General features: G+C 43.7%; 1 protein-coding gene across 1 annotated transcript in view; it reads left to right on the forward strand.

Annotated features, from left to right (window-relative positions):
• Window positions 1–4,100: 4,100 nt before the first annotated feature.
• LOC143756215 (endonuclease domain-containing 1 protein-like) overlaps window positions 4,101–22,400 on the forward strand; it is an 81,454-nt gene continuing 63,154 nt past the window's right edge. Inside the window, exons 1-2 of the mRNA XM_077247169.1 lie at window positions 4,101–4,403; window positions 4,829–5,308. Of these exons, the coding sequence (XP_077103284.1) occupies window positions 4,101–4,403; window positions 4,829–5,308 (783 nt within the window). The remainder of the gene's footprint in view (window positions 4,404–4,828; window positions 5,309–22,400) is intronic.

Here is a 22,400-nt window from a genome sequence, read left to right on the forward strand (position 1 = left end):
TTCAAATATAAACATTTTTAATAACAATAACTCACACAGATGCAGGCAGATCGGTCACTGAACAACGTTAGACTGACGAATCACTGGTAACATTTGACGAGAAAGGACCAAGACAGACTGAGCAGAGGGAACTAAATACAGGCACTGATTAACATAAACCAGGTGACACAGATGAAGTTGATTAACAATACACAGGTGATGATGATGGACTAATGACGGTTGGCATGGAGATAGATGAGGGGCGGTGTTACGTTCCACGTGTAATTGTGTGTGTTTCTGTTGCTTTCTGTGTCTCCCTTCATTGTTTTCAGGTGGTGATTGTGCATTTGCTGCGTGTCGTCATTGTGGGCACGTGTCATCAGCTGTTCCACCAATCCACTGCTGTGATGCTGGGTTTAAAAAGCCCATTCATGAGAAGGAAGGCAGATCTCCGCCAGATCTCTTTTAACTTGTGCTCACAGAGATGCCTGGTGGAACGTACCACTGTTTATGAATGTCTGCGAGTTGATGCTTAGATCAAATGAATTGAGTAACACTCTCCTGAGTTTCTTATGGATTATATTGCTAATGCTTTGTTATGCCTAGTGAACGTGAGTTGAGACTCTCTCGTAAGCGTGTTAAATGTGCCGCTGTAGTTGTCGGTGTTGTCGACTTTTAAACGAGCGTGCCGTTATTCACTCTGTCTGGTGTATTGAGCATTAAATTAATTCTTACTGACTGCGGAAGCGTATCCCCAACACGAATGGGAGGTAGAATTTTCTCTGTTAAATTAAGCGTGGAGTGTTCGCCACTATTGTACTTTTGTTTTTAGGAAGTATAGTTTGGTTAAGGCGGCGTACCCGCTGAAGAACTCTGTTTTGTTTCTACATTTTTCTTTGAGTTAGTTTAGAGGGACGACTGAAATTAGGTATTATAATTATGTTTTGATTATTTCAATCATTTGGTGACACTCCTGTTTTTCTTTCCTTATTTTGTATTATTTTTATTTTCAATCATGTTGCTTAATTCATTTTTTCATTCTTTGTGAATAAACGTCTTAATCGTTAAGTGACGTTTCCTGGTTGTTTTTCCTGCCCTCACACAGTTCAACAGTGTCTCACACAAATGTTACGTAATCATCCCTTTTTACAGCTTTAAACACGTAACAGGCGGGAAAACAAAGGACATGTGACTAATACTGGAGACAAACAGAAGAACTAAACAGCACAGACAGCCACCAACATGACATTACACCCCTCTCCTGGTAGGTGTGGCCTCACGCCATAGAACAACAGGGGTGGGGGGGTGGGCGCCCTGAAGGCTGAACAGGGCCTGGCCTCACAGGATCGGGGAAGCCTCCAGGGTGGAGGGGAGCATTCTCTAGGCTGGACAGAACCAGCGGTGAAGGAGGCTGGACGGCGTCAGCGGTGAGGGCTCTGGGCTGGACGGGACCAGCGGCGAGGGCTCTGTGCTGAGGGCTCTGTGCTGGACCAGACCAGCGGTGAAGGCTCTGGACTGGACGGGACCACCAGCGGCGAAGGCTCTGGACTGGACGGGACCACCAGCGGTGAAGGCTCTGCGGAACAAGACTCTGGCTGGATGGTCCATTTGGCACCACACACTGACATCAACGGGAGATCTGCCACGATGGAAATCAACCGTGGACGTCCATAGACTGATCTGGTGGCTGGGTTGATGGTTGATGGTTACCGTGACGTGCCGGCTTGGGAAGACTGACGCGGAATGCAGGCTCGGGAGGGCTGCCATGGATTTCAGACTTGGCAGGAATCGCCAGATTTTTCCCCGTGGCCATTTTGGATGATCTGGAGGACTTCGAACCCTTGGAAAGGTATGTGAAAGGTGCTGGTTCGAGGTGAACTGGGGCATCCACATGCTTTCGGATAGGGACTGGATGACGATTTTGATTGTCTTCTACTATATCAACAAAGAAAATAGAGCATGTAGTTCTAGGATATAGTTAATGAATTCAGGGATTGACCTGTAACAATCATCAGGGGAGATAAATCTGAATAAATTATCATTATCCAGTCCCATCCGGAAGCAGGCATTAATAGTAGAGTTACCCCAGCTCACCTGATGATAAAGACTCAGGAACTCTTCCACATACCTCTCCAACGATCGCCCATTCTGGGAAATGGAGAGGAGTTTGTCTTCAGCCATCCTTGTACAGTTTAAGGTCCGTTCTTCTGTCAGGGTTCGTGCAGGTAGAAGATTCAAATATAAACACTTTTAATAACAATAACTCACAGAGATGTAGGCAGATCAGTCACTGAACAACGTTAGACTGACAAATCACTGGTAACATTTGACAAGAACGGAACAAGACAGACTGAGCAGAGGGAACTAAATACAGGCACTGATGAACATAAACCAGGTGACACAGATGAAGGTGATTAACAATACACAGGGGATGGTGATCCATTAGTTGTCAGTTTTAATCTTCACAATCAAATGAAATAAACATTTGAAATATATAAGTCTGTGTTTAATAAATGAATATAATATCCAAATTTCACCTTTTGAAAGGAATAAATGAAATAAATCAACTTTTTGATGATATTCTAATTATATGACCAGGACCTGTATACTATAGGTACACTTTAATTACAGAAAGTTATGCTGTAAAACAGTACACAGTACTCTCCGGGCTGTAATCTAAAGCGTTAGCCAGAAGGCCACATGATGACTTGCAGATCATCTAAAGTCTGTATGTTTGTGTAATACAGGTAAATCAGCTGTCACGGGTTGTGTGGTGCAAGACAAACACATGATGAAGAGGAATGGAGTATAACCGGCTTTAATAATAAACAAGTCAAATGTCAACTCAGATAAGCAGTGCAACACAACACACACACGATGAGAACATGAAACTCAAACAGAACTGAACTTAAGTAGTGGAGATAACAACACTCACACACACTCACACACACACACACACACACACACAGACTCACACACACAAACACAGACACACACACACAGACACACACACACACACACACACACACACACACACACACACACACACACACACACACACACACACACACACACACACACACACCTGAGCATAATGATGAGATCAGATGAATAACACAGAGTCCTCACGGTGTGACATCAGTATAATATAACCCTTAGTGAAATATACAGTTATGAACCATGAAATATACAGTCACCAAAATAATTCCCTGTAATCACTGAAATGTGCTTGCTGTATTTTTTACAGTGAAAATCTAGCAAGCACAGCTAAACTAGAGGTTTTTATAAGTGTACATGCTGATCACATGAGCTGTGTCTGTGCCAGATGCTTTTCAAGATGTAAATGCGTATCGTTGCATCTGTGGGGCCAATATTACAGATAAAATAATGTCAGTCAGGAAGTAGATGTGTGAAATTAACTCTAAACAGCTGGAAACACTATACAGTCGTCTGAGGAAATCTGGAGCGATGAAGATATAAGAGAACAAATATAACCAATGTATTCAAATGATTTTGATACTGAAACATCACAAAGACATTGCTTATATTCAGGCCAGTGATGTAACTTCAAGCAACTGTATAAGGACTTTATGTGAAATAATTTTATTATTTCAGTCATACAGTCATAATATGTTTTTCGAGAGACAGATTCACTTTGTAATTATTGAACCTTATTATTACAATTAATAAAATGTGACTGCCCATATATAATGACTAATTAGCTGAAAACAAACATACATTTAATGTATGAAATTCATAAGTTACAGCTCATGCATTTTAGTGTAAACATCAATAAATCCTTTAATGTGCTGAATCATCAGCAGTGTGTGTTAATCTCTTCAGCTCTTCAACACTTTCTTGTGTAGTGAAACCTGCAAACGTGTGTTTCTGTCTCCTCCCCTCGTGTCTTAAACTCTATAAAAGACATAGTACATCTCTATTCTCTACTCTCTCACTCACACACACAGACACACACATGTCTACTCTCTCACTCTCACTCACACACACACACACACACACACACACACACACACACACACACATCTCTACTCTCTCACTCTCACTCTCACTCACACACACACACAGACACAGGTTCAGTTTCTCACAGTTTGAGCTCCATCATGAAGCTTCTTGTGTTTCTTCTGTTGCCTTGCCTCTCTCTGAGTGACGTTTCGCAGGGGTTTGCTAAATGCAGTCGGTTCTTTTTGAATAATGACCCTCCTCAATTCACACCAGAATGGGGCAACACAGTCCAGGAGATCTGCCAGTGTGTTTGGTACAACGACAACAACAACAATAAGCAGATAATGTATCTTTATGCAACTTTGTACAACACAGACTGGAGGATCCCCATCTACTCTGCGTATATGTTTAATGGGAGGAAAAGTGTTGGGAGGTGTAATCCTTGGTACATCGAACCTCAGGTAATTATTCAACTGTATATTAGTATAGTACATTGGTCACGCTTTATATTAGGTGTCTTTAACTACTATGTACTTACTTTAAAAAATAAGTACAATATAGGCTTATAGTGTTGATGTAGGCTACTGTAAATGATGTGCTGTTATTGAGGAGGATACGGGTAATATTAGCACAGGTTTACTGGTTTAAGAGGTTAACAGGGTCATTATGCAATTACATGCAGGTATTCTAAAATATAAGTTCAATGATAAACACGTATGTACACGATAAGTACATTGTATCAAATGATTAATTCAAATGTTCGTATATGGTAGTTAAAGACACCTAAATTAAAGTGGGACCAGTATATTTATTTAAAATGACAATAATTAATGTGAATTTTGACAGAAACAGTCTTGAGTTGTTTTCTCTCTCTCATGTCCTTTAGCTGGATGATCCTAATGCTGAGCCATGTATGGCACCTAACGGTCGCAAAACGAGGAATAATCAGGCTGTGAATAGTGACTATGTAGGACAGGACCCTAATAAGCCTTCGTATGACAGAGGTCACCTGTACCCAGTTCAGCACACGTATGATCCTCTCTCCATGCTGGCCACCTCCACCCTGACCAACGCCGCTCCACAGGACTCAGAATTCAATCGGGTTCAATGGAACAATCATGAGAAGAATGTTATTGGAGATCTGGAAGACTGTGATAAAGCTTATATGGTGATTGGTGTAGTTCCTGATCACAGCAAACCAAAACTGAATAATAGAGTTACTGTCTCAAAGTATTACTGGAGAGCCACCTGTTGTGTGAAGAACGGTGTGTACACAGGGCAGGGTTACTTTGGACCTGATAACAATAACAGAGTGCAGCAATTATCAATTACAGCCCTACAGACACAACTGGCCAAAGATTACAAAGTGTCTTATAACATTACAAATAATGTTATAATTTTCCCAAGCCTACCAACACCCACAGGGTCCATAAGACCCAGGACAGGTGGTTGTATCTAGTTTAGCCTTTAGCCCTATGGTCTCCAACATGGTGCCGGCATGGAGTCTCTGAGTCGCTCGCCGAGCACGTTCTATACATAGCCTGAATTGTAATCTTTCATTTAGTTTTTTAAAATTCTTTATGATGATGGCATAAAATGAGAAAATAACTAATGGTAACATTTCATATACCATTAAAACATAATAAAATAATAAAATAATTTAAAATATTTAGAATCTGCACGTCGAGCACGTTTAAAAAAAACATAACGTAACTTCTGTGAGTTGAGGCGGTCGCGGGCAGACGGTACATGCATAAGATAAATTGAACTATTAAAAGAAGAAAAAAAGATTAATTATGGCTGATGATGCAGGTCATGTAAAAAAGTAGAAGTCTTGTTGTTTTAACGAGGAGTGGGAGACAGAATTCCTCTTCACTAATGATAAAGATAAAGCTGCATGCCTCATCTGTGGAGCACGCATTGCGGTTGCCAATGGCTCGTGGCCTGATTGGAGGTAGCTCGCCAAGGGGGCGTTCACATATCGCGTCTTTTGTGCGCTCAAGTTGTTATTTCAAATGTAGGAAGCTCATAAATGAAGCGACGCGCTCACTTTTTCCAGGCGCAGCCAGATGAAAAATACATTAGCTACTAAAACTTCTTAGTCATTGTGTAGAGGGCAGTGCATGGTTGCATAACAATGACAGACGCCACGGGAAAACCGGATCGAATTTTACTATTAATAATGAAAGATAAGCTAATGTGCATTGTGAACGTCAGTAATATATACAGGTCCTTCTCAAAAAATTAGCATATTGTGATAAAGTTCATTATTTTCCATAATGTAATGATAAAAATTAAGCTTTCATATATTTTAGATTCATTGCAAACCAACTGAAATATTTCTGGTCTTTTATTGTTTTAATACTGATGATTTTGGCATATAGCTCATGAAAACCCAAAATTCCTATCTCAAAAAATTAGCATATTTCATCCGACCAATAAAATAAGTGTTTTTAATACAAAAAAAGTCAATCTTCAAATAATTATGTTCAGTTATGCACTCAAACCTTGGTCGGGAATCCTTTTGCAGAAATGACTGCTTCAATGCGGCGTGGCATGGAGGCAATCAGCCTGTGGCACTGCTGAGGTGTTATGGAGGCCCAGGATGCTTCGATAGCGGCCTTAAGCTCATCCAGAGTGTTGGGTCTTGCGTCTCTCAACTTTCTCTTCACAATATCCCACAGATTCTCTATGGGGTTCAGGTCAGGAGAGTTGGCAGGCCAATTGAGCACAGTAATACCATGGTCAGTAAACCACTTACCAGTGGTTTTGGCACTGTGAGCAGGTGCCAGGTCGTGCTGAAAAATGAAATCAGATGGAAGCATGAAGTGCTCCAAAATTTCCTGATAGCTAGCTGCATTGACCCTGCCCTTGATAAAACACAGTGGACCAACACCAGCAGCTGACATGGCACCCCAGACCATCACTGACTGTGGGTACTTGACACTGGACTTCAGGCATTTTGGCATTTCCTTCTCCCCAGTCTTCCTCCAGACTCTGGCACCTTGATTTCAGAATGACATGCAAAATTTGCTTTCATCCGAAAAAAGTACTTTGGACCACTGAGCAACAGTCCAGTGCTGCTTCTCTGTAGCCCAGGTCAGGCGCTTCTGCCGCTGTTTCTGGTTCAAAAGTGAACCTGACCTGTTCTTGACCTGGGGAATGCGGCACCTGTAGCCCATTTCCTGCACAAGCCTGTGCACGGTGGCTCTGGATGTTTCTACTCCTGACTCAGTCCACTGCTTCCGCAGGTCCTCCAAGGTCTGGAATCGGTCCTTCTCCACAATCTTCCTCAGGGTCTGTTCACCTCTTCTCGTTGTGCAGCGTTTTTTGCCACACTTTTTCCTTCCCACAGACTTCCCACTGAGGTGCCTTGATACAGCACTCTGGGAACAGCCTATTTGTTCAGAAATTTCTTTCTGTGTCTTACCCTCTTGCTTGAGGGTGTCAATGATGGCCTTCTGGACTGCAGTCAGGTCGCCAGTCTTACCCATGATTGCGGTTTTGAGTAATGAAACAGGCTGGGAGTTTTTAAAAGCCTCAGGAATCTTTTGCAGGTGTTTAGAGTTAACTAGTTGATTCAGATGATTAGGTTAATAGCTCGTTTAGAGACCCTTTTCATGATATGCTAATTTTTTGAGATAGGAATTTTGGGTTTTCATGAGCTGTATGCCAAAATCATCAGTATTAAAACAACAAAAGACCTGAAATATTTCAGTTGGTGTGCAATGAATCTAAAATATATGAAAGTTTAATTTTTATCATTACATTATGGAAAATAATGAACTTTATCACAATATGCTAATTTTTTGAGAAGGACCTGTATTTTTTGACTGATTCTTTTTATAAAATTATTTAAAGGCTGAAATATGCTAGCTTTTTATAAATCTTTTTTGTCAAAACTTTATTTGAACTTGTAGGCTACATGTTTGTAGATACTTTGTCGCAAGACACTTCTTTACAATCTGGCCATCATTTTTAATGTTGTTATTTTGTTTATGTGAACAAAAAGTGCAAATGAATTGAATTATATTTGTTATTTGCTGGTTTTCGACATAAAACTTGGTGAATTGATTTTATTGTGTAGTATTAGTACTTTTTGAACAGGATTCTGTGATAACTGATCATTTTGGTCACTATAATCATGCAATTAAATTTTCATGCCATTTCATCTCTAGTTAAGATGCACTATAAAATCTATAATTATGTGTTTATACAGTATAATATGCAAAGTACAATTTTCTTTAAAAAAATTAATCTCTGATTTTGTTCTTTTCTCTGACATTTAAGGGTGACATATATAGGCCTACAAAAACTCTTTTAGGTGTAAAACAGTTTAGATAGTTGTTAATATGAGAGTTATGAGACATTATTTAAGAGATTTAAGTATTGTATTAGCCTACATGAGTAGCTTTCGGCCACTATCCTTTTTAAAAAGTAGCTCTCAAATGAAAAAAGGTTGGAGACCCCTGCTTTAGCCTATGAGCTAAAAATGTATAATTTGACATTTATTTACATCTTGGACTGGTGTTGGTAATAACTGGTATTAATTCTTCATACTCCAGATCATGACTTCATAATCCTGACCTGCCTTTCTCTTGTTTTAATGAATATCTCTAACCATCTTTGTCCACTTCACTGTTTCACTGTTACTGGATTAACATGTGTTTAATTAATGCTGGATGTATAATCAGTTACATTTAATAAGTCTGTGTGCAAATGTGTCTTAATGTGTTACAACCTTTATTCAAGCCCACATGAACCTGAATAGACACAGTCTGATCTTGTGGTTTAAGAAGGAACGGTGGCGGAGAAATGCTGTCCCCGGCGACACTTGTTCTATGTCACAGTGAACTGCTGTCTCGATGCGATGCTGCCCGTCTGCTTATCTTCCTCCACTCCTGCAGGACAGAACAGTGATCGGGTTTATGGACATCTCACTGTTTTCAACACTCCTGATTTAACGGTTTACAGAGAGCGTTAGCGCTGCTCAGAGCTGGAGGAAATGCTTTCACAGCCGTGTGATTTACAGTTTTTTTCAGTCGCTAACAAGCGTTTGTCCAAACAGTTGTCACATTTTCAAAACTCTAAACACAATTAGCACAGCATCGGTCTTTTCTGGCCATACCATTCACACATTTCATGTTGTTTTCACATGATATGCAGTCAGTGAAAACATTTCCACAATGCTTACATTTTCTTAACAGACAAGCTATACCTCCCAACAAAATTATTTTTGTAGTATTTACAAATGTTAACTGTAGCTTATGGACAATGTCGGGATGGCTCACTCATTCCAACATGCCAAAAACCTTTTAACCCTTTGAGTTTTGCCTATAACTCAACTAGTGAGCGCCAAAATGTCTCCATCTAATGAGACCAAATTGCCCATTGACACTTTTGTGGCCTGACGAAGGAAGGCAAACACCCATAAAACCAGCGATGAGCTGGAGCAAATAGATGTTTATCAACTGAACCCCCCCACTTTGTCATGGTGTAGTCTTCCTGGGGCGGCAGTGGCTCAGTGGTTCATGTAGGTTGTCTACAAACCGAAAAGTTGGTGGTTCGATCCCCGGTTCCACCTGACCAGGTGTCGAGGTGTCCATGAGCAAGACACCTAACCCCAGCTGCTCCCGACGAGCTGGATGGTGCCTTGCATGGCTGACACCGCCGTCAGTGAGTGAATGGGTGAATGTGAGGCAATATGTAAAGCGCTTTGGTGGCCATTGGGTCCGTTAAAGCGCTATAAAAATGCAGTCCATTTCCACTCCTTTCCGGCAAGAAAGGACTCCAAATGCAAACGCACACACATACAGACATTCCTCACGTTTAAATCCAGAAATGGGTAATTCTGAAAAGAGCGTGATATATCCCTGTATACCTATGTGTTCTGCTTTCATTTTAGTATAGTTATGACTTCTCTAGATTTGTTAGGTAAAACCCTAAATGGCTATATTATGTATATGAATATAACTCTGTATTCCTATTCTTTTTCCATATCTTTCTTGATACCGTTGTGATCTTCTCGGTCTCACCAAGTTGGTCGCGTACAGGAGATTACAGTAAAATGTATGATACTCTGTGCACGGCTTTCTGGAGTAGAAATCACATTTTCTTACAAGGTCATAAACTATGTTTTGACAAGACGAAGAGAGGGGTTCGCACTCAAAAATCTCTAAGGTGATTGGTTATTCTGCTCCAAAGGAGGTGTGAGCTGTCTTCCTTAAAACAAAGGTGATGGCCCGAACATCTTCACTTCGCTCTTCCTGTCGTGTCTTCTTGGTGCTTCGTTTTGTCTTGTCTTCTTATTCTCTCGTTTTATTTTCCGTTTTGAGTTTAGCTCAGTCTTTTATTTTCACTCTAGCTTGCTTTTCGTGTTTGGTAGAAGTCCGGTTCTACAAGGGAAACAAACTCTTCCTTATAGTTTTCAAGACAACTTACTTTGTCCTGTTAGACACCGGCGCAGACCTCACTTTGATATCAGCTCAACTCTTGGAAAGACTCAGATTTGAAGCTAAAAGACAAAATTTAAAATTTAAAAATGAAATCTCAAAATTTTGTGCTGAATGTGCAGTCATACAGCCAAAATTGGTGATGGTGGTGATGGCGCAGTGGATAAGACACATGCCTTTGGTGTGAGAGACCCGGGTTCGAATCCACTGTGAGACACCAATGTGTCCCTGAGCAAGACACTTAACCCCTAATTGCTCCAGAGGCGTGCGACCTCTGAAATATAGCAATTGTAAGTCGCTTTGGATAAAAGCGTCAGCTAAATTAATACATGTAAATGAATACATACATGTACATGTACATGTAAAATGACATTCAGCTTGAACAGGTAGCTCCCATTCACCTAACAATTGGTCCTATGAGTCTGGTACACCCTGTGTACATTTCACCAGTGAACACATATCCCCTCCTCATTGGCAAAGATCTGCTAGACCGATTCGAGCCCTTACTGGACTTCAGACAGCTGAAAATTTGAGCTCAAGTGCGAGAACCTCTCCCCCTTCAGCCACCCAGATCACCTGAGCTTGACTGCCAGGTCACAGAGGTCAGGGGAACTCTCACAGCCAGCCACAGGGACACAGTTCCAGCACCAGACCAAGATTCAAGTTCGCTACTCTGCACATTTCAGCTCACCAAGACTCTGATTCCTTCTGCCCCAAGGTCATAACTGACCTGCAGTTGAATGACGTAACCACTACTGACATTGTACTTGCACTATGGGCAGACAACTCAGCCATCAGTGTCTCACTATTCAATGCTCTCATTGAAGACACACCGGACCTTCCTTCTGCCAGCAAGCGCACCCGTTTTCCTTCGAACACATGCCCATCAACCATGATGATGGCCAAAGGTGTCTGCGCCTTGAACTTGAAATGGAACCACCGGTGTCTGACTCATTACTTCCTGGTCCTTCCGTACCCGCCCCATGATGTCTACATTGGAGCAGACATCCTGATTCGCCTCAAGGCTTATGTGGACATTATTAATGAGGTAGTGTGGGCCCCATTGACTTTACAGCACCCTTGTTGTTCCAACCCACACTGAGAACCTCCTGTCAGGTCAGACCATTCCTGAGGTCTGCACCCTAATCAACGAACAGGAAACTGTGATACCAGCTTACACCAAAGGGGTCGCTGTCCGGCTCAACATGCGCTGTGGTCAAACCCTAAACCACACGCTTGGCTTCATTCAACCTTCACCTGAATGTGTGGAACTTGGACTCACGCTAGAAGCCACACCCCTTACTGAAGTCTCATCTCGTGTAGTCTACATCCTTTTCAACAACTGCATGGCAATGGAGATCACAATTCCCAAGGCCTACCGAGTGGGATGGCTGGTGAGCCACGACTTCCATGACTTTGAACTCACATTACCAATCATTGGGCCCATCCCATCTTCAATGATACCCGAAGGGAGCACAAACAACACAGTGCTCACAGCACCCTTCAAACTCATCTCCATCACTTCGGTCATGCCAATGGACAAAGACAAGGTATGCAGAACAAAACTGACAGAGGACCAACACCTGGCAGTATACACAGTCTGCAAACAGCTTGCCTGCGAGACTGACGACACTGCTGCACCTCTGCCTGCCAACACGACAGACGACACACCAACAGAGGAGCCGTATCCAGGATTTGAGTCTCAAGTTCAGCAAATTCTAAAATACGCAGACGCACTTAAGGATGATGCAGATTGACAAAGACTCAGACAAGTCCTTTACAAGTTCAAAGCGTCATTTGCCAAAGACTCTTTAGATTGTGGTCTCACCAAACTCCACAATGTACGCATTCCAACGCACCCTAATGTTCCTCCCACTTTTGCCAGGCAGTACAAGATCCCCATCGCTTCACACGAACCGGTGCAAGAGATCATCGAATCCATGCTTGAAAAAGGTGTCATCCGCCCATGCAACAGCACCTATTCTGCCCCCATCTGGCCCGTCCTCAAACCAAACGGCAAGTGGCGACCCACCATTGACTACAGGAAACTGAATCAACAGGTGCCACTGTCCCGATGGCCCATTCTTGCTGGAGCAAGAAAGACCCAGAATCAGAGAAGCCACAATCTTCTCTACACTCCATGTGGCCTCTGGATTCTGGACCATACCATTGCATCCAGAAGACCAGCACAAGCTAGCTTTCACATTCGGCAACAGACAATTCAATTTCACCAGGTGCCCGTTCGGCTATGCCAACTCACCCGCTGAGTTCAACATCTTCCTGAACAAAGCATACCCAGATGCCAGAATGAGAGGTAACCTTATTTACGTTGATGATGTTCTCATGAAAAGCACAACAGTGGCCGACCACCTGATAGAGATAGACTATGTGTTGAACCAATTATCCACTGCCGACGCCAAGATCGTCCCCCACAAAGGACAATGGTGTCGAACCAAGGTCAACTATGTGGGCCTACTCATCGGATCACGGGGCATCGGATCGCAGTCCAGCCGTATTCAAGCTGTTCAAAACATACTAATTTAGAGGTCTTTAGAATCGCATGGAAATATGTCACGTTATAAAAAGGCTCTAAAAGCAGCCATGGCTGAGCATTCACCATAGCCTCGTTACAGCACAAAAACAGTCACACAATAATACTTCAAAAAAAAAAATCATTTGTCCATTTTTCTTGAAAAGCGCGACATTCTGAATCTACCTTTCTTTTTTTGACAGTCACCATGATGCATATCAGCGATGACAACCGCCACGTGTCTGTTGCGTTCATTCTGACTGTGACCCGGACACAGTCGGAAGCGACCACCCGGACCACCCGGAAACTTGACTCTCTTATGTTATTTTATAATATATTATGTTATTTTATAATATTGTATATTATCTATTATATTAAATGTAACGTGGTTAGTTAGTTCAGGGAAGAAGGAGGCGGGAACCGGCAAACGTTTAAACCATTTTAATACATTAATACGTAAATGACAAAACGAAAGTAAAAGCAGTAGCTTCTTGTGGACGACGACCACACACACATAAAGTAAAGTCTATGCCTGGTCCTCCGCTGTCTTCGTTCCGATCCTTTCCATTCTTGAAACCGGTGCGGGGCGCGGTGAGAAACTTGAAACCGGTGCGGCGCGCGCGGCCCCAAAGCTCATCCATGAGAAACTTGAAACCGGTGCGCAGGTGACTCATTAACACTCGCGCTACTGGCCTCGCCCTGCTTGCCACTTTGCCTGTTTTGTATTTTCTGTCACAGGAAAAGTAATTGCTGAGATTTTTGGTTCTGAAGGTCGTTTTTTTTTTTTTTTTTTTTTGGAGGATTTGACTCGCGGGCCGCATCAAACTGTTTTGCGGGCCGGTTACGGCCCGGGGGCCGGACGTTCCACACACCTGCTTTACAATATAGTAGTAATGATTTTATGAATTTCTTCACTGAGAAAATAGAAAGCATTAGAAACACAATTGTAAATGTACAATCTCTTATGGTGTCTTATGATTCAGCCTCAATTATCGCCCCTCAAGAGCAACTACACCGCTTTACAACTATAGGACAGGAAGAGCTAAATAAACTTATCATTGCATCTAAACCAACAACATGTTTTTTAGATCCAATACCCACTAAACTACTGAAAGAAGTGTTACCTGTAGCCTCTGCTCAATATTATTAACTCGTCTTTATTTTTAGGTCATGTTCCAAGAATATTCAAACTGGCAGTAATAAAACCTCTCATTAAGAAACCACAATTAGACCCAAATAACCTAGCAAATTATAGACCCCTGAACTTCCCTGAACTAACTAACAATATATATATATATATATATATATATAGACCCATTTCAAATTTTCCATTTATGTCTAAAATACTAGAAAAAGTTGTGTCCACTCAATTGTGCTCTTTCTTGCAAGAAAATGCTATCTATCAAAAATTTCAGTCAGTATTCAGGCCGCATCATAGCACAGAAACTGTGCTAGTTAAAATTACAAATGATTTACTTTTAGCTTCTGACCAAGGCTGTATCTCAATACTAGTTCTACTCGATCTTAGCGCTGCGTTCGACACTATAGATCATAAAATACTCGTGGATCGACTACAAAACTACACTGGTGTTCAGGGACAGGCATTAAGCTGGTTTAGATCGTACTTATCAGACTGTTACCATTTTGTTTGTTTAAATGTGGAAAAATTGAGGATAACGTCAGTAGACTATGGAGTGCCGCAAGGATCGGTTTTAGGCACTGTGCTATTCTCAATATATATGCTGCCACTTGGTAATATTATAAGAAAACATGGAATCAATTTCCACTGTTATGCTGATGACACTCAATTATATATTTCATCACGTCCAGATGAAAACACTAACTCATCTAAATTGACAGAGTGTCTTAAAGATATAAAATGCTGGATGATGTGTAATTATCTGCTATTAAGTTCAGATAAAATGGAGGTATTACTTATTGGTCCAAAAAACTACCCACAAAACCTCGTACAATACAACTTTAATTTAGAAGGATGTCCTGTTACTGTCACGTTTTCTATGTGTTTAGTTATGTTCTGTGATCTTGTTTCCCCCTGTCTTTGTGATTTTGGTTTAGTCCTGTTAGTTTTTCCAGCTCCTCGTTTGTGTTCAGTTTCTTCACCTGTGTTCACTTAATTATCCCATTAGTCCCAGTTCTTTTAAGCCCTGTGTTTTCCCTCAGTGTTTGTTGGTCGTCGTCCTGGTATGGTTGTGTCTCTGAATTCCTGGAGTTTGTTATTTTGTTCCTGAAGTTTATTTTGTAAATAAATCAACTACTTTGAAGTTCCTGCATCCTCGTCTTCAGCTACCTGCACACAACCTGACAGTTACTTTATCCACTACAGTAAAAGACCTGGGTGTTATACTAGACCACAGCTTGTCTTCCGAAAAACATATTTCATGTTACAAAAACAGCCTTTTTCCACCTTAGAAACATTGCTAAGCTACGTAACATGCTATCTGTTTCTGATGCAGAACAGTTAGTTCATGCATCCATGACCTCAAGACTAGATTACTGTAATGCTTTATTAGCTGGCTGTCCTGCATCCTCAATAAACAAGCTACAGTTAGTGCAAAATGAAGCTGCTAGAGTTCTTAATAGGTCAAGAAAATATGATCATATAACACCAATTTTATCATCTCTACACTGGTTACCTATTAAGTTCCGTGTCATTTACAAAGTATTACTACTGACTTATAAAGCCCTAAATGGTTTAGCTCCTGTGTATTTAATGGACCTTCTATCGCCCTACAATCCATCGCGTTCTTTAAGATCACTAAATTCGAGGCTTCTGGTCATTCCTAGGATATCATTAGTCCACTTAAGGAGTGAGGGCGTTCTCAGATTTAGAACCTAAACTCTGGAATAGCATTCCTGATATATCGTTCGAGGCTCAGACTCGCTGTCCCAGTTTAAAACTAGATCAAAGACACATCTCTTTAGCCAAGCAGTCACATAATGCTTACCTTTTATACTACTGTTGAATCAGATCGACTGCATTAATATTATGAACAGCAGCTATGCTAATTATCTCCCATCTGCTCTTCTGCTGTTATCTCGGGACGCTAGTCCCGAGGTAAATAGCGTTCGTCAGCTCCAGTTTGTATCAAGCCTCTCACGGAGACTTCAGATGCCCCAACACCTGCGATGAGACGACTAAACGCCTGTGAAGAGACGACTCGATGCCTGTGAAGAGATGACCAACGCCGGCGATATGTTATGCCCTTAATTAATACATGATTAACTAACTGTATTTTTCTATGTACATTTCTGAAATGCACTTTCTGTAAAGCTGCTTTGAAACAATATGTATTGTGAAAAGCGCTATACAAATAAATTTGAATTGAATTGAATTGAATCCAGAGATTCTCCAACTACCTTGGAGCCCAAAAAGTTATCATTGAGACTTGCCACCAGCCTGTCATGTTCCTCAACAGCCAGCGCATCCGAGATGGCGTGGTCACCAATTCACTCATAGCCACATGGTTAATGGCCCTCCAGGGGCGCAATGTTGAGGCACGATATTCTCAGAATCACAAGTCTGCGCTAGGCAACGGCCTGCCAAAACTGCTCTGATAACACACCAGCTGTGACGGTGGATGTAGAAAAACCCCAACAGCAAGAACTGACCTGTCACAGGTTCTTTGAAGAGAATGCGTGCCAAGGTATGGCCACAGCCTACATCGATGGATGTTCCTACAGCCACGAGGGCACCCGCCAAGCAGGTGCGGGCGTGCTATGGGTGAATTAACTGCCTTGCCCACCACAACACTTCAAGTTGGGCCCGCAGTCATCACAATATGCTGAGGTAGCAGCCATTCTCATAACGCTGCAAATTGCATCGACACATGACATCAGAGAACTCCTTATCTGAACAGACTCTAACTATGCAAGACTCAGTTTCACATGCCACCTTCCAGGCTGGAAACAAAATGGCTTTAAGACTTTAAATAACAAGCCTGTCACACACCAACACCTGTTCCAGGCATGTGATGACATCACAAAAACACACAACATGATTGTCTACTGGCAAAAGGTGAAAGGAGACTCAAGGCAACCGGGCCTTGACAAAGACTTGAATGACCAAACTGATGCCCGTGCCAAGACTGGCGCACTACACGGCAATCTCTGTTCACCCCCAACCCACCCACCGACCTTGAACGTTGCAGTGATAACCCGTAGCAAACAAACCTTTCGTGCAACAGTGCCAACCTCACAGCCTCTAACGCTGGCTCCACAAATGTCAAACAATGACATAGCGGACATGCAGGCCTCTGACGCATCCATACAGACTATTCTGCACCACCTCTCAGACCCCTCTAACCACCCTATCGCGCCATCTGAACTCACAGGTAACCCGTGCCTCAGATGTCTACATGACATAAAACAGATGATGCGTGTGACACACAACATTCTGTGGTATGCACCTGATGACATCACTGCGCCAAGGCTTGTGGTGCCACAGTGCCTAAGGGGGGTCATGCTGATGTATGCCCACAACGCACCATGTGCCGGACACCACGGTACCAGTGCCACTTATGAGACACTAAAGCAAGTGGTATACTGGCCCCGCATGCAGAAATATGTTGCAGAATATGTCAGAGAAGGCCTGGTTTGCTGCCAGTTTCAACCAGCAAACCCAAACCACAGAGCTCCACTGCAACGCAGTGGAGTCACATTTCCATGGTCAGACCACCAAATCGACTGGGTAGGACCTCTGCCCAGGTCAACGAGGGGCAACAAGACTGGCGGTTGTGTGCCAGTTCACAAAGTGGGTAGAGTGTCTTCCAGCACCCAACGACACTGCCCAGACCACGGCATACCTCCTGATGAACTACCTCTTCTCCAGGTTCGGACTGGCACTGAGAGTCAACTCAGACCGAGGCACTCACTTCACAGCTGAGATCATGCAGCAGATCTGGAAACTCCTGGGAGTACAAGTTCAAGTACACATCAGCCATCATCCAATCTCATCTGGCCAAGTGGAACGATCGAATCGAACCTTGGTCAGTACGCTGAGGAAGTATGTGTCTGCCAACCAGAAAGACTGGGATGTGAAGCTCCCGCTGGTGCTAATGGCCATCAGAGCCACCCCGCAGGAATCAACTCGTGTGTCTCCCTTCGAACTAATGACTGGGCGGCAGATGACACTGCCACTGCATCTGCTGTACCAGCCAGTAGACTCCAGCCTTGTCACAGCCTGCACCAATCACCAGTACCTCTGCAAACTACACCGGCACCTGAAAACAACATTTGCTTTTGCCCAGCAACAGCTTCAAAAGAGTGCTGAAGGCCAGAAAGCATACTATGACCGAAAAGCGCCACACCAGGAACTGGACGTGGGCGACAGGGTCTGGTATTATATTCATCCAGCCATCCCACACTCCTTCCATCGGCTGTCAAAGAAATGTCTTCCTCACTGGACGGGTCCTCATGAGATTGTTGACAAACTCTCTCCCGTCGCGTACCTATTCCAACTAAGCTGGGGACAGAAAGAGCCAGTTTTCAAATGGGTCCACCATAACCAAATTAAGAGACATGTGGCTGCTGGCAGGGAAAGGCAGGAAGGGGCCAATGCAAACTAACCCAGTTGCAATCATCAAAGCGGAAAGTCTGTCCTGTCAAACTAAGGACAACCCTCGCTGACATGCTACCTCTCTCCCTCTCTCTCTCTCTCCCTCTCTCTCTCTCTCTCTCTCTCTCTCTCTCTCTCTCTCTCTTTCTCTCCCCCTCACTCTGCTCTATACCAGGATGCTGCTGTTGTTCACCCTTCTGTGCCTCCAGTCAATCGGAGTGCTGCCGCAGTCAGAAGTCACCTCACCAGGTCCAACATCAGGCATTGTACTGAGGGAACAACCAGGACTCCTGATCACCAACTGCAGGACCCACACCCAGAAGGTATGTTCGACCTGACTCTCTTCAAACCCACCTCACCTACTCTCTGGGTAGCGCCATCCCACTAAACGTCGACCCCGAGCAAAGGGAGGTGGCCTTCCTCCTGAACCTACCCATCATCGAGTCAAACAGAATCTACAGACTCAAGGAGATTGTCAATGTCGGGTTTTGGAAAGGTAACACCCACATCAAGATACGTACTCCAGCCGTGGTGGCCTACCACGACAGCAACCCACAGTTGTACCTGGCCCCAAACCTGCACATGTGTACTCTGACCAAAGACATTCACTATCTCTGCCCTAGCAAACCCGTCCTCAGAGACAACACTGAAGGAATCTGCGGGTTGCAGCCCATGATCAGCGACACACGCTGCCCTGCCGAGGCCAAACCCCGCACGCAAGTCACCGGAACGCAAGCAGAGATCGTGGGTGATCGGTGGCTCGTCAACACTCCTGTTCTTACTGCCACCCTAACGTATGACCAACATGCTCAATCCCACCTTGCTCAACCAGAGCATGTGGGTTTGAGTACCAAAAGGCGCCATACTCCACCTCGATAATCTGGCATTGTACCATCTTCCAAGCGAAGAGTATCAATCAGAGCTGGAAATCCCACCCGTCTTCAAAAATCACAACTTCACCCTAGATCCAGAACTGAGGATTGAGGAAGGGGGGCCCCAGCTAATCGACATTACTCCCATCGACTCAGCCCTCCAAGCACTGTCCCCACTGCCTCCCCTGTCCAACTCACTTGTCATCCAAGCTTGGACTGCTGCGGACACGGCACTCTGCCTCTCTACAGCAGTAGGCTACACCATGACCCTGGGCCTGGCCTTCATCCTGTTTAAAAGAGTCAATGATATGCGTGCATCCATGACCAAGCACAGAGACCCTTTTTCTCCAGGCTTCAAACCGGACCTGCAAAAAAAAGGTACCAAGACAGAGACCATTTCAAACCTCATCGAAATGGATCCTCAGCCTGAGGAACCAAAGGCGGAGGACAAGTAAGAACCACCTGTTTAACGACCATCATGATTCACCTGCCATCCACCCATTGTGATGATTGTCGTCCGATGATGTCCACACAGGCGCTTCATCCGACGAAAATGGGGACTGTAGCGTATGGACAATGTCGGGATGGCTCACTCATTCCAACATGCCAAAAACCTTTTAACCCTTTGAGTTTTGCCTATAACTCAACTAGTGAGCGCCAAAAAGTCTCCATCTAATGGGTCCAAATTGCCCATTGACACTTTTGTGGCGTGCACGAAGGAAGGCAAACACCCATAAAACCAGCGATGAGCAAACTTCAAATAGATGTTTATCAACTGAACCCCCCCACTTTGTCATGGTGTAGTCTTCTTAGGGCGGCAGTGGCTCAGTGGTTCATGTAGGTTGTCTACAAACCGAAAAGTTGGTGGTTCGATCCCCGGTTCCACCTGACCAAGTGTTCGAGGTGTCCATGAGCAAGACACCTAACCCCAGCTGCTCCCGACGAGCTGGATGGCGCCTTGCATGGGATGAGAGATGCAGTGAGAGGTGCAGGTGCAGTGAGAGGTGCAGATGCCGTGAGAGGTGCAGTGAGAGATGCCGTGAGAGGTGGGGGTGCAGTGAGAGGTGGGGGTGCAGTGAGAGGTGCAGTGAGAGATGTCGTGAGAGGTGCAGTGAGAGGTGCAGGTGCAGTGAGAGGTGCAGGTGTAGTGAGAGATGCAGTGAGAGGTGCAGTGAGAGGTGCAGTGAGAGGTGCAGGTGCAGTGAGAGATGCAGGCCCAGGGAGAAGAGCAGGCCCAAGGAGAGGGCAAGGTAGAGGTGTAAGAATGCGTGGTGGTGGCATTCCAAGGGCTGCAAGAACAGTTTAGTCCAGTCATTTTAAGCCAAAATGGGGGTCAACCTTGAACAAAAGCAAACTCAACTGATTTTGTATCCTCAATATGTCCTGAGTAAGGAAAAAAGAACCCCGAAGAATCCCATTAGGGGAAAGTTTCGAAAAAGACCCAAATATAGCCTATTCATTATTTTTCTCACGTGAATAGGGTAAAAAATTTAACCTTTAAATATCACCATGAAAATTACTGAGTTACATTTACATTTAGTCATTTAGCAGACGCTTTTATCCAAAGCGACTTACATCTGAGGACTAAAGCAAGCGAGTCATCGTGAAGAGGGAAGAACGACGCAAGAACTGCTCAAAATACAAAGTTCAGGCATTGCTCAGAGTAGCAAAAGCCAGACAAGGGAAGATTTAAAAGGGAAGGAAAGATTTAAAAGAGAAGAATGTTTTTTTTAAAAACAAATTTTTTATGTTAAGTACTCACGGAAGAGATGAGTTTTCAGTTGTCTTTTGAATGCTGTCAGAGATTCTGCATTACGGACGAGGGTGGGGAGATCATTGGTGGTGATGGCGCAGTGGATAAGACACATGCCTTTGGTGTGAGAGACCCGGGTTCGAATCCACTGTGAGACACCAATGTGTCCCTGAGCAAGACACTTAACCCCGAGTTGCTCCAGAGGTGTGCGACCTCTGAAATATAGCAATTGTAAGTCGCTTTGGATAAAAGCGTCAGCTAAATGAATCAATGTAAATGTAAATGTAATTCCACCAGCATGGAACTGTGAATGAGAATGTTCTGGAGAGTGATTTAGTGCCTCGCTGTGATGGCACCACGAGCCGTCGCTCCTTGGCCGATCATAGGCTTCTGGTAGGGACGTAGACTTGTAGTAGGGAGTGAAAGTAGGACGGAGCTGAGTCTGTGGTATATCTGTAAGTAAGCCTCAAAGCTTTGAATTTGATGCGAGCAGCGAGTGGTAGTCAATGCAGTGAGATGAACAGAGGAGTGACTTGAGCCCTTTTGGGCTCGTTAAAGACAAGGCGGGCTGCAGCATTCTGGATCATTTGTAGAGGTTTAGTAACACATGATGGAAGTCCAGCTAGAAGAGCATTGCAGTAATCAAGCCTAGGAATAACCAGGGCCTGGACGAGAAGTTGTGTTGCATGCTCAGTTAGGAAAGGCCTGATCTTCCTGATGTTGTGCATTGCAAACTTGCATGATCGAGCTGTCTTTGTAATGTGGTCTGTGAAGGTCAGCTGGTCATCAAATATTACTCCAAGATTTCTGACCGACCTTGATGGGGTGATTGAGGATGTCTCTAGCTGGATAGTGAAGTCGTGCTGTAGAGACGGCTTTGCAGGGAGGACGAGAAGCTCAGTCTTTGCCAGGTTGAGCTGCAGGTGATGTTCCTTCATACATGCCTAGATGTCCGCCAGACAGGTTGAGATACGTGTAGCTACTGTCTGATCATCTGGTTGAAATGAGAGGTAGAGCTGGGTGTCATCAGCATAGCAATGGTAAGAGAAACCATGTGCCTGTATGATGGGTTCCAATGATGTGGTGTAGATGGAGAAGAGGAGCAGTCCAAGAACTGAACCCTGAGGAACCCCTGTGTTCAGTTGATGTGCTTTGGGTACCTCGCCTCTCCATGTAACCCTGAAGGACCTACCTGTGAGATAGGACTCAAACCAGTGGAGGGAAGTTCCTTTGATGCCCAGTGATGAGAGGGTGGACAGAAGGATCTGATGATTCA

The sequence above is a fragment of the Siphateles boraxobius genome, unplaced genomic scaffold (assembly GCF_051911475.1).
Source record: "Siphateles boraxobius isolate OS27281-9 unplaced genomic scaffold, OSU_SipBor_1 107, whole genome shotgun sequence".
NCBI lineage: Eukaryota > Metazoa > Chordata > Actinopteri > Cypriniformes > Leuciscidae > Siphateles > Siphateles boraxobius.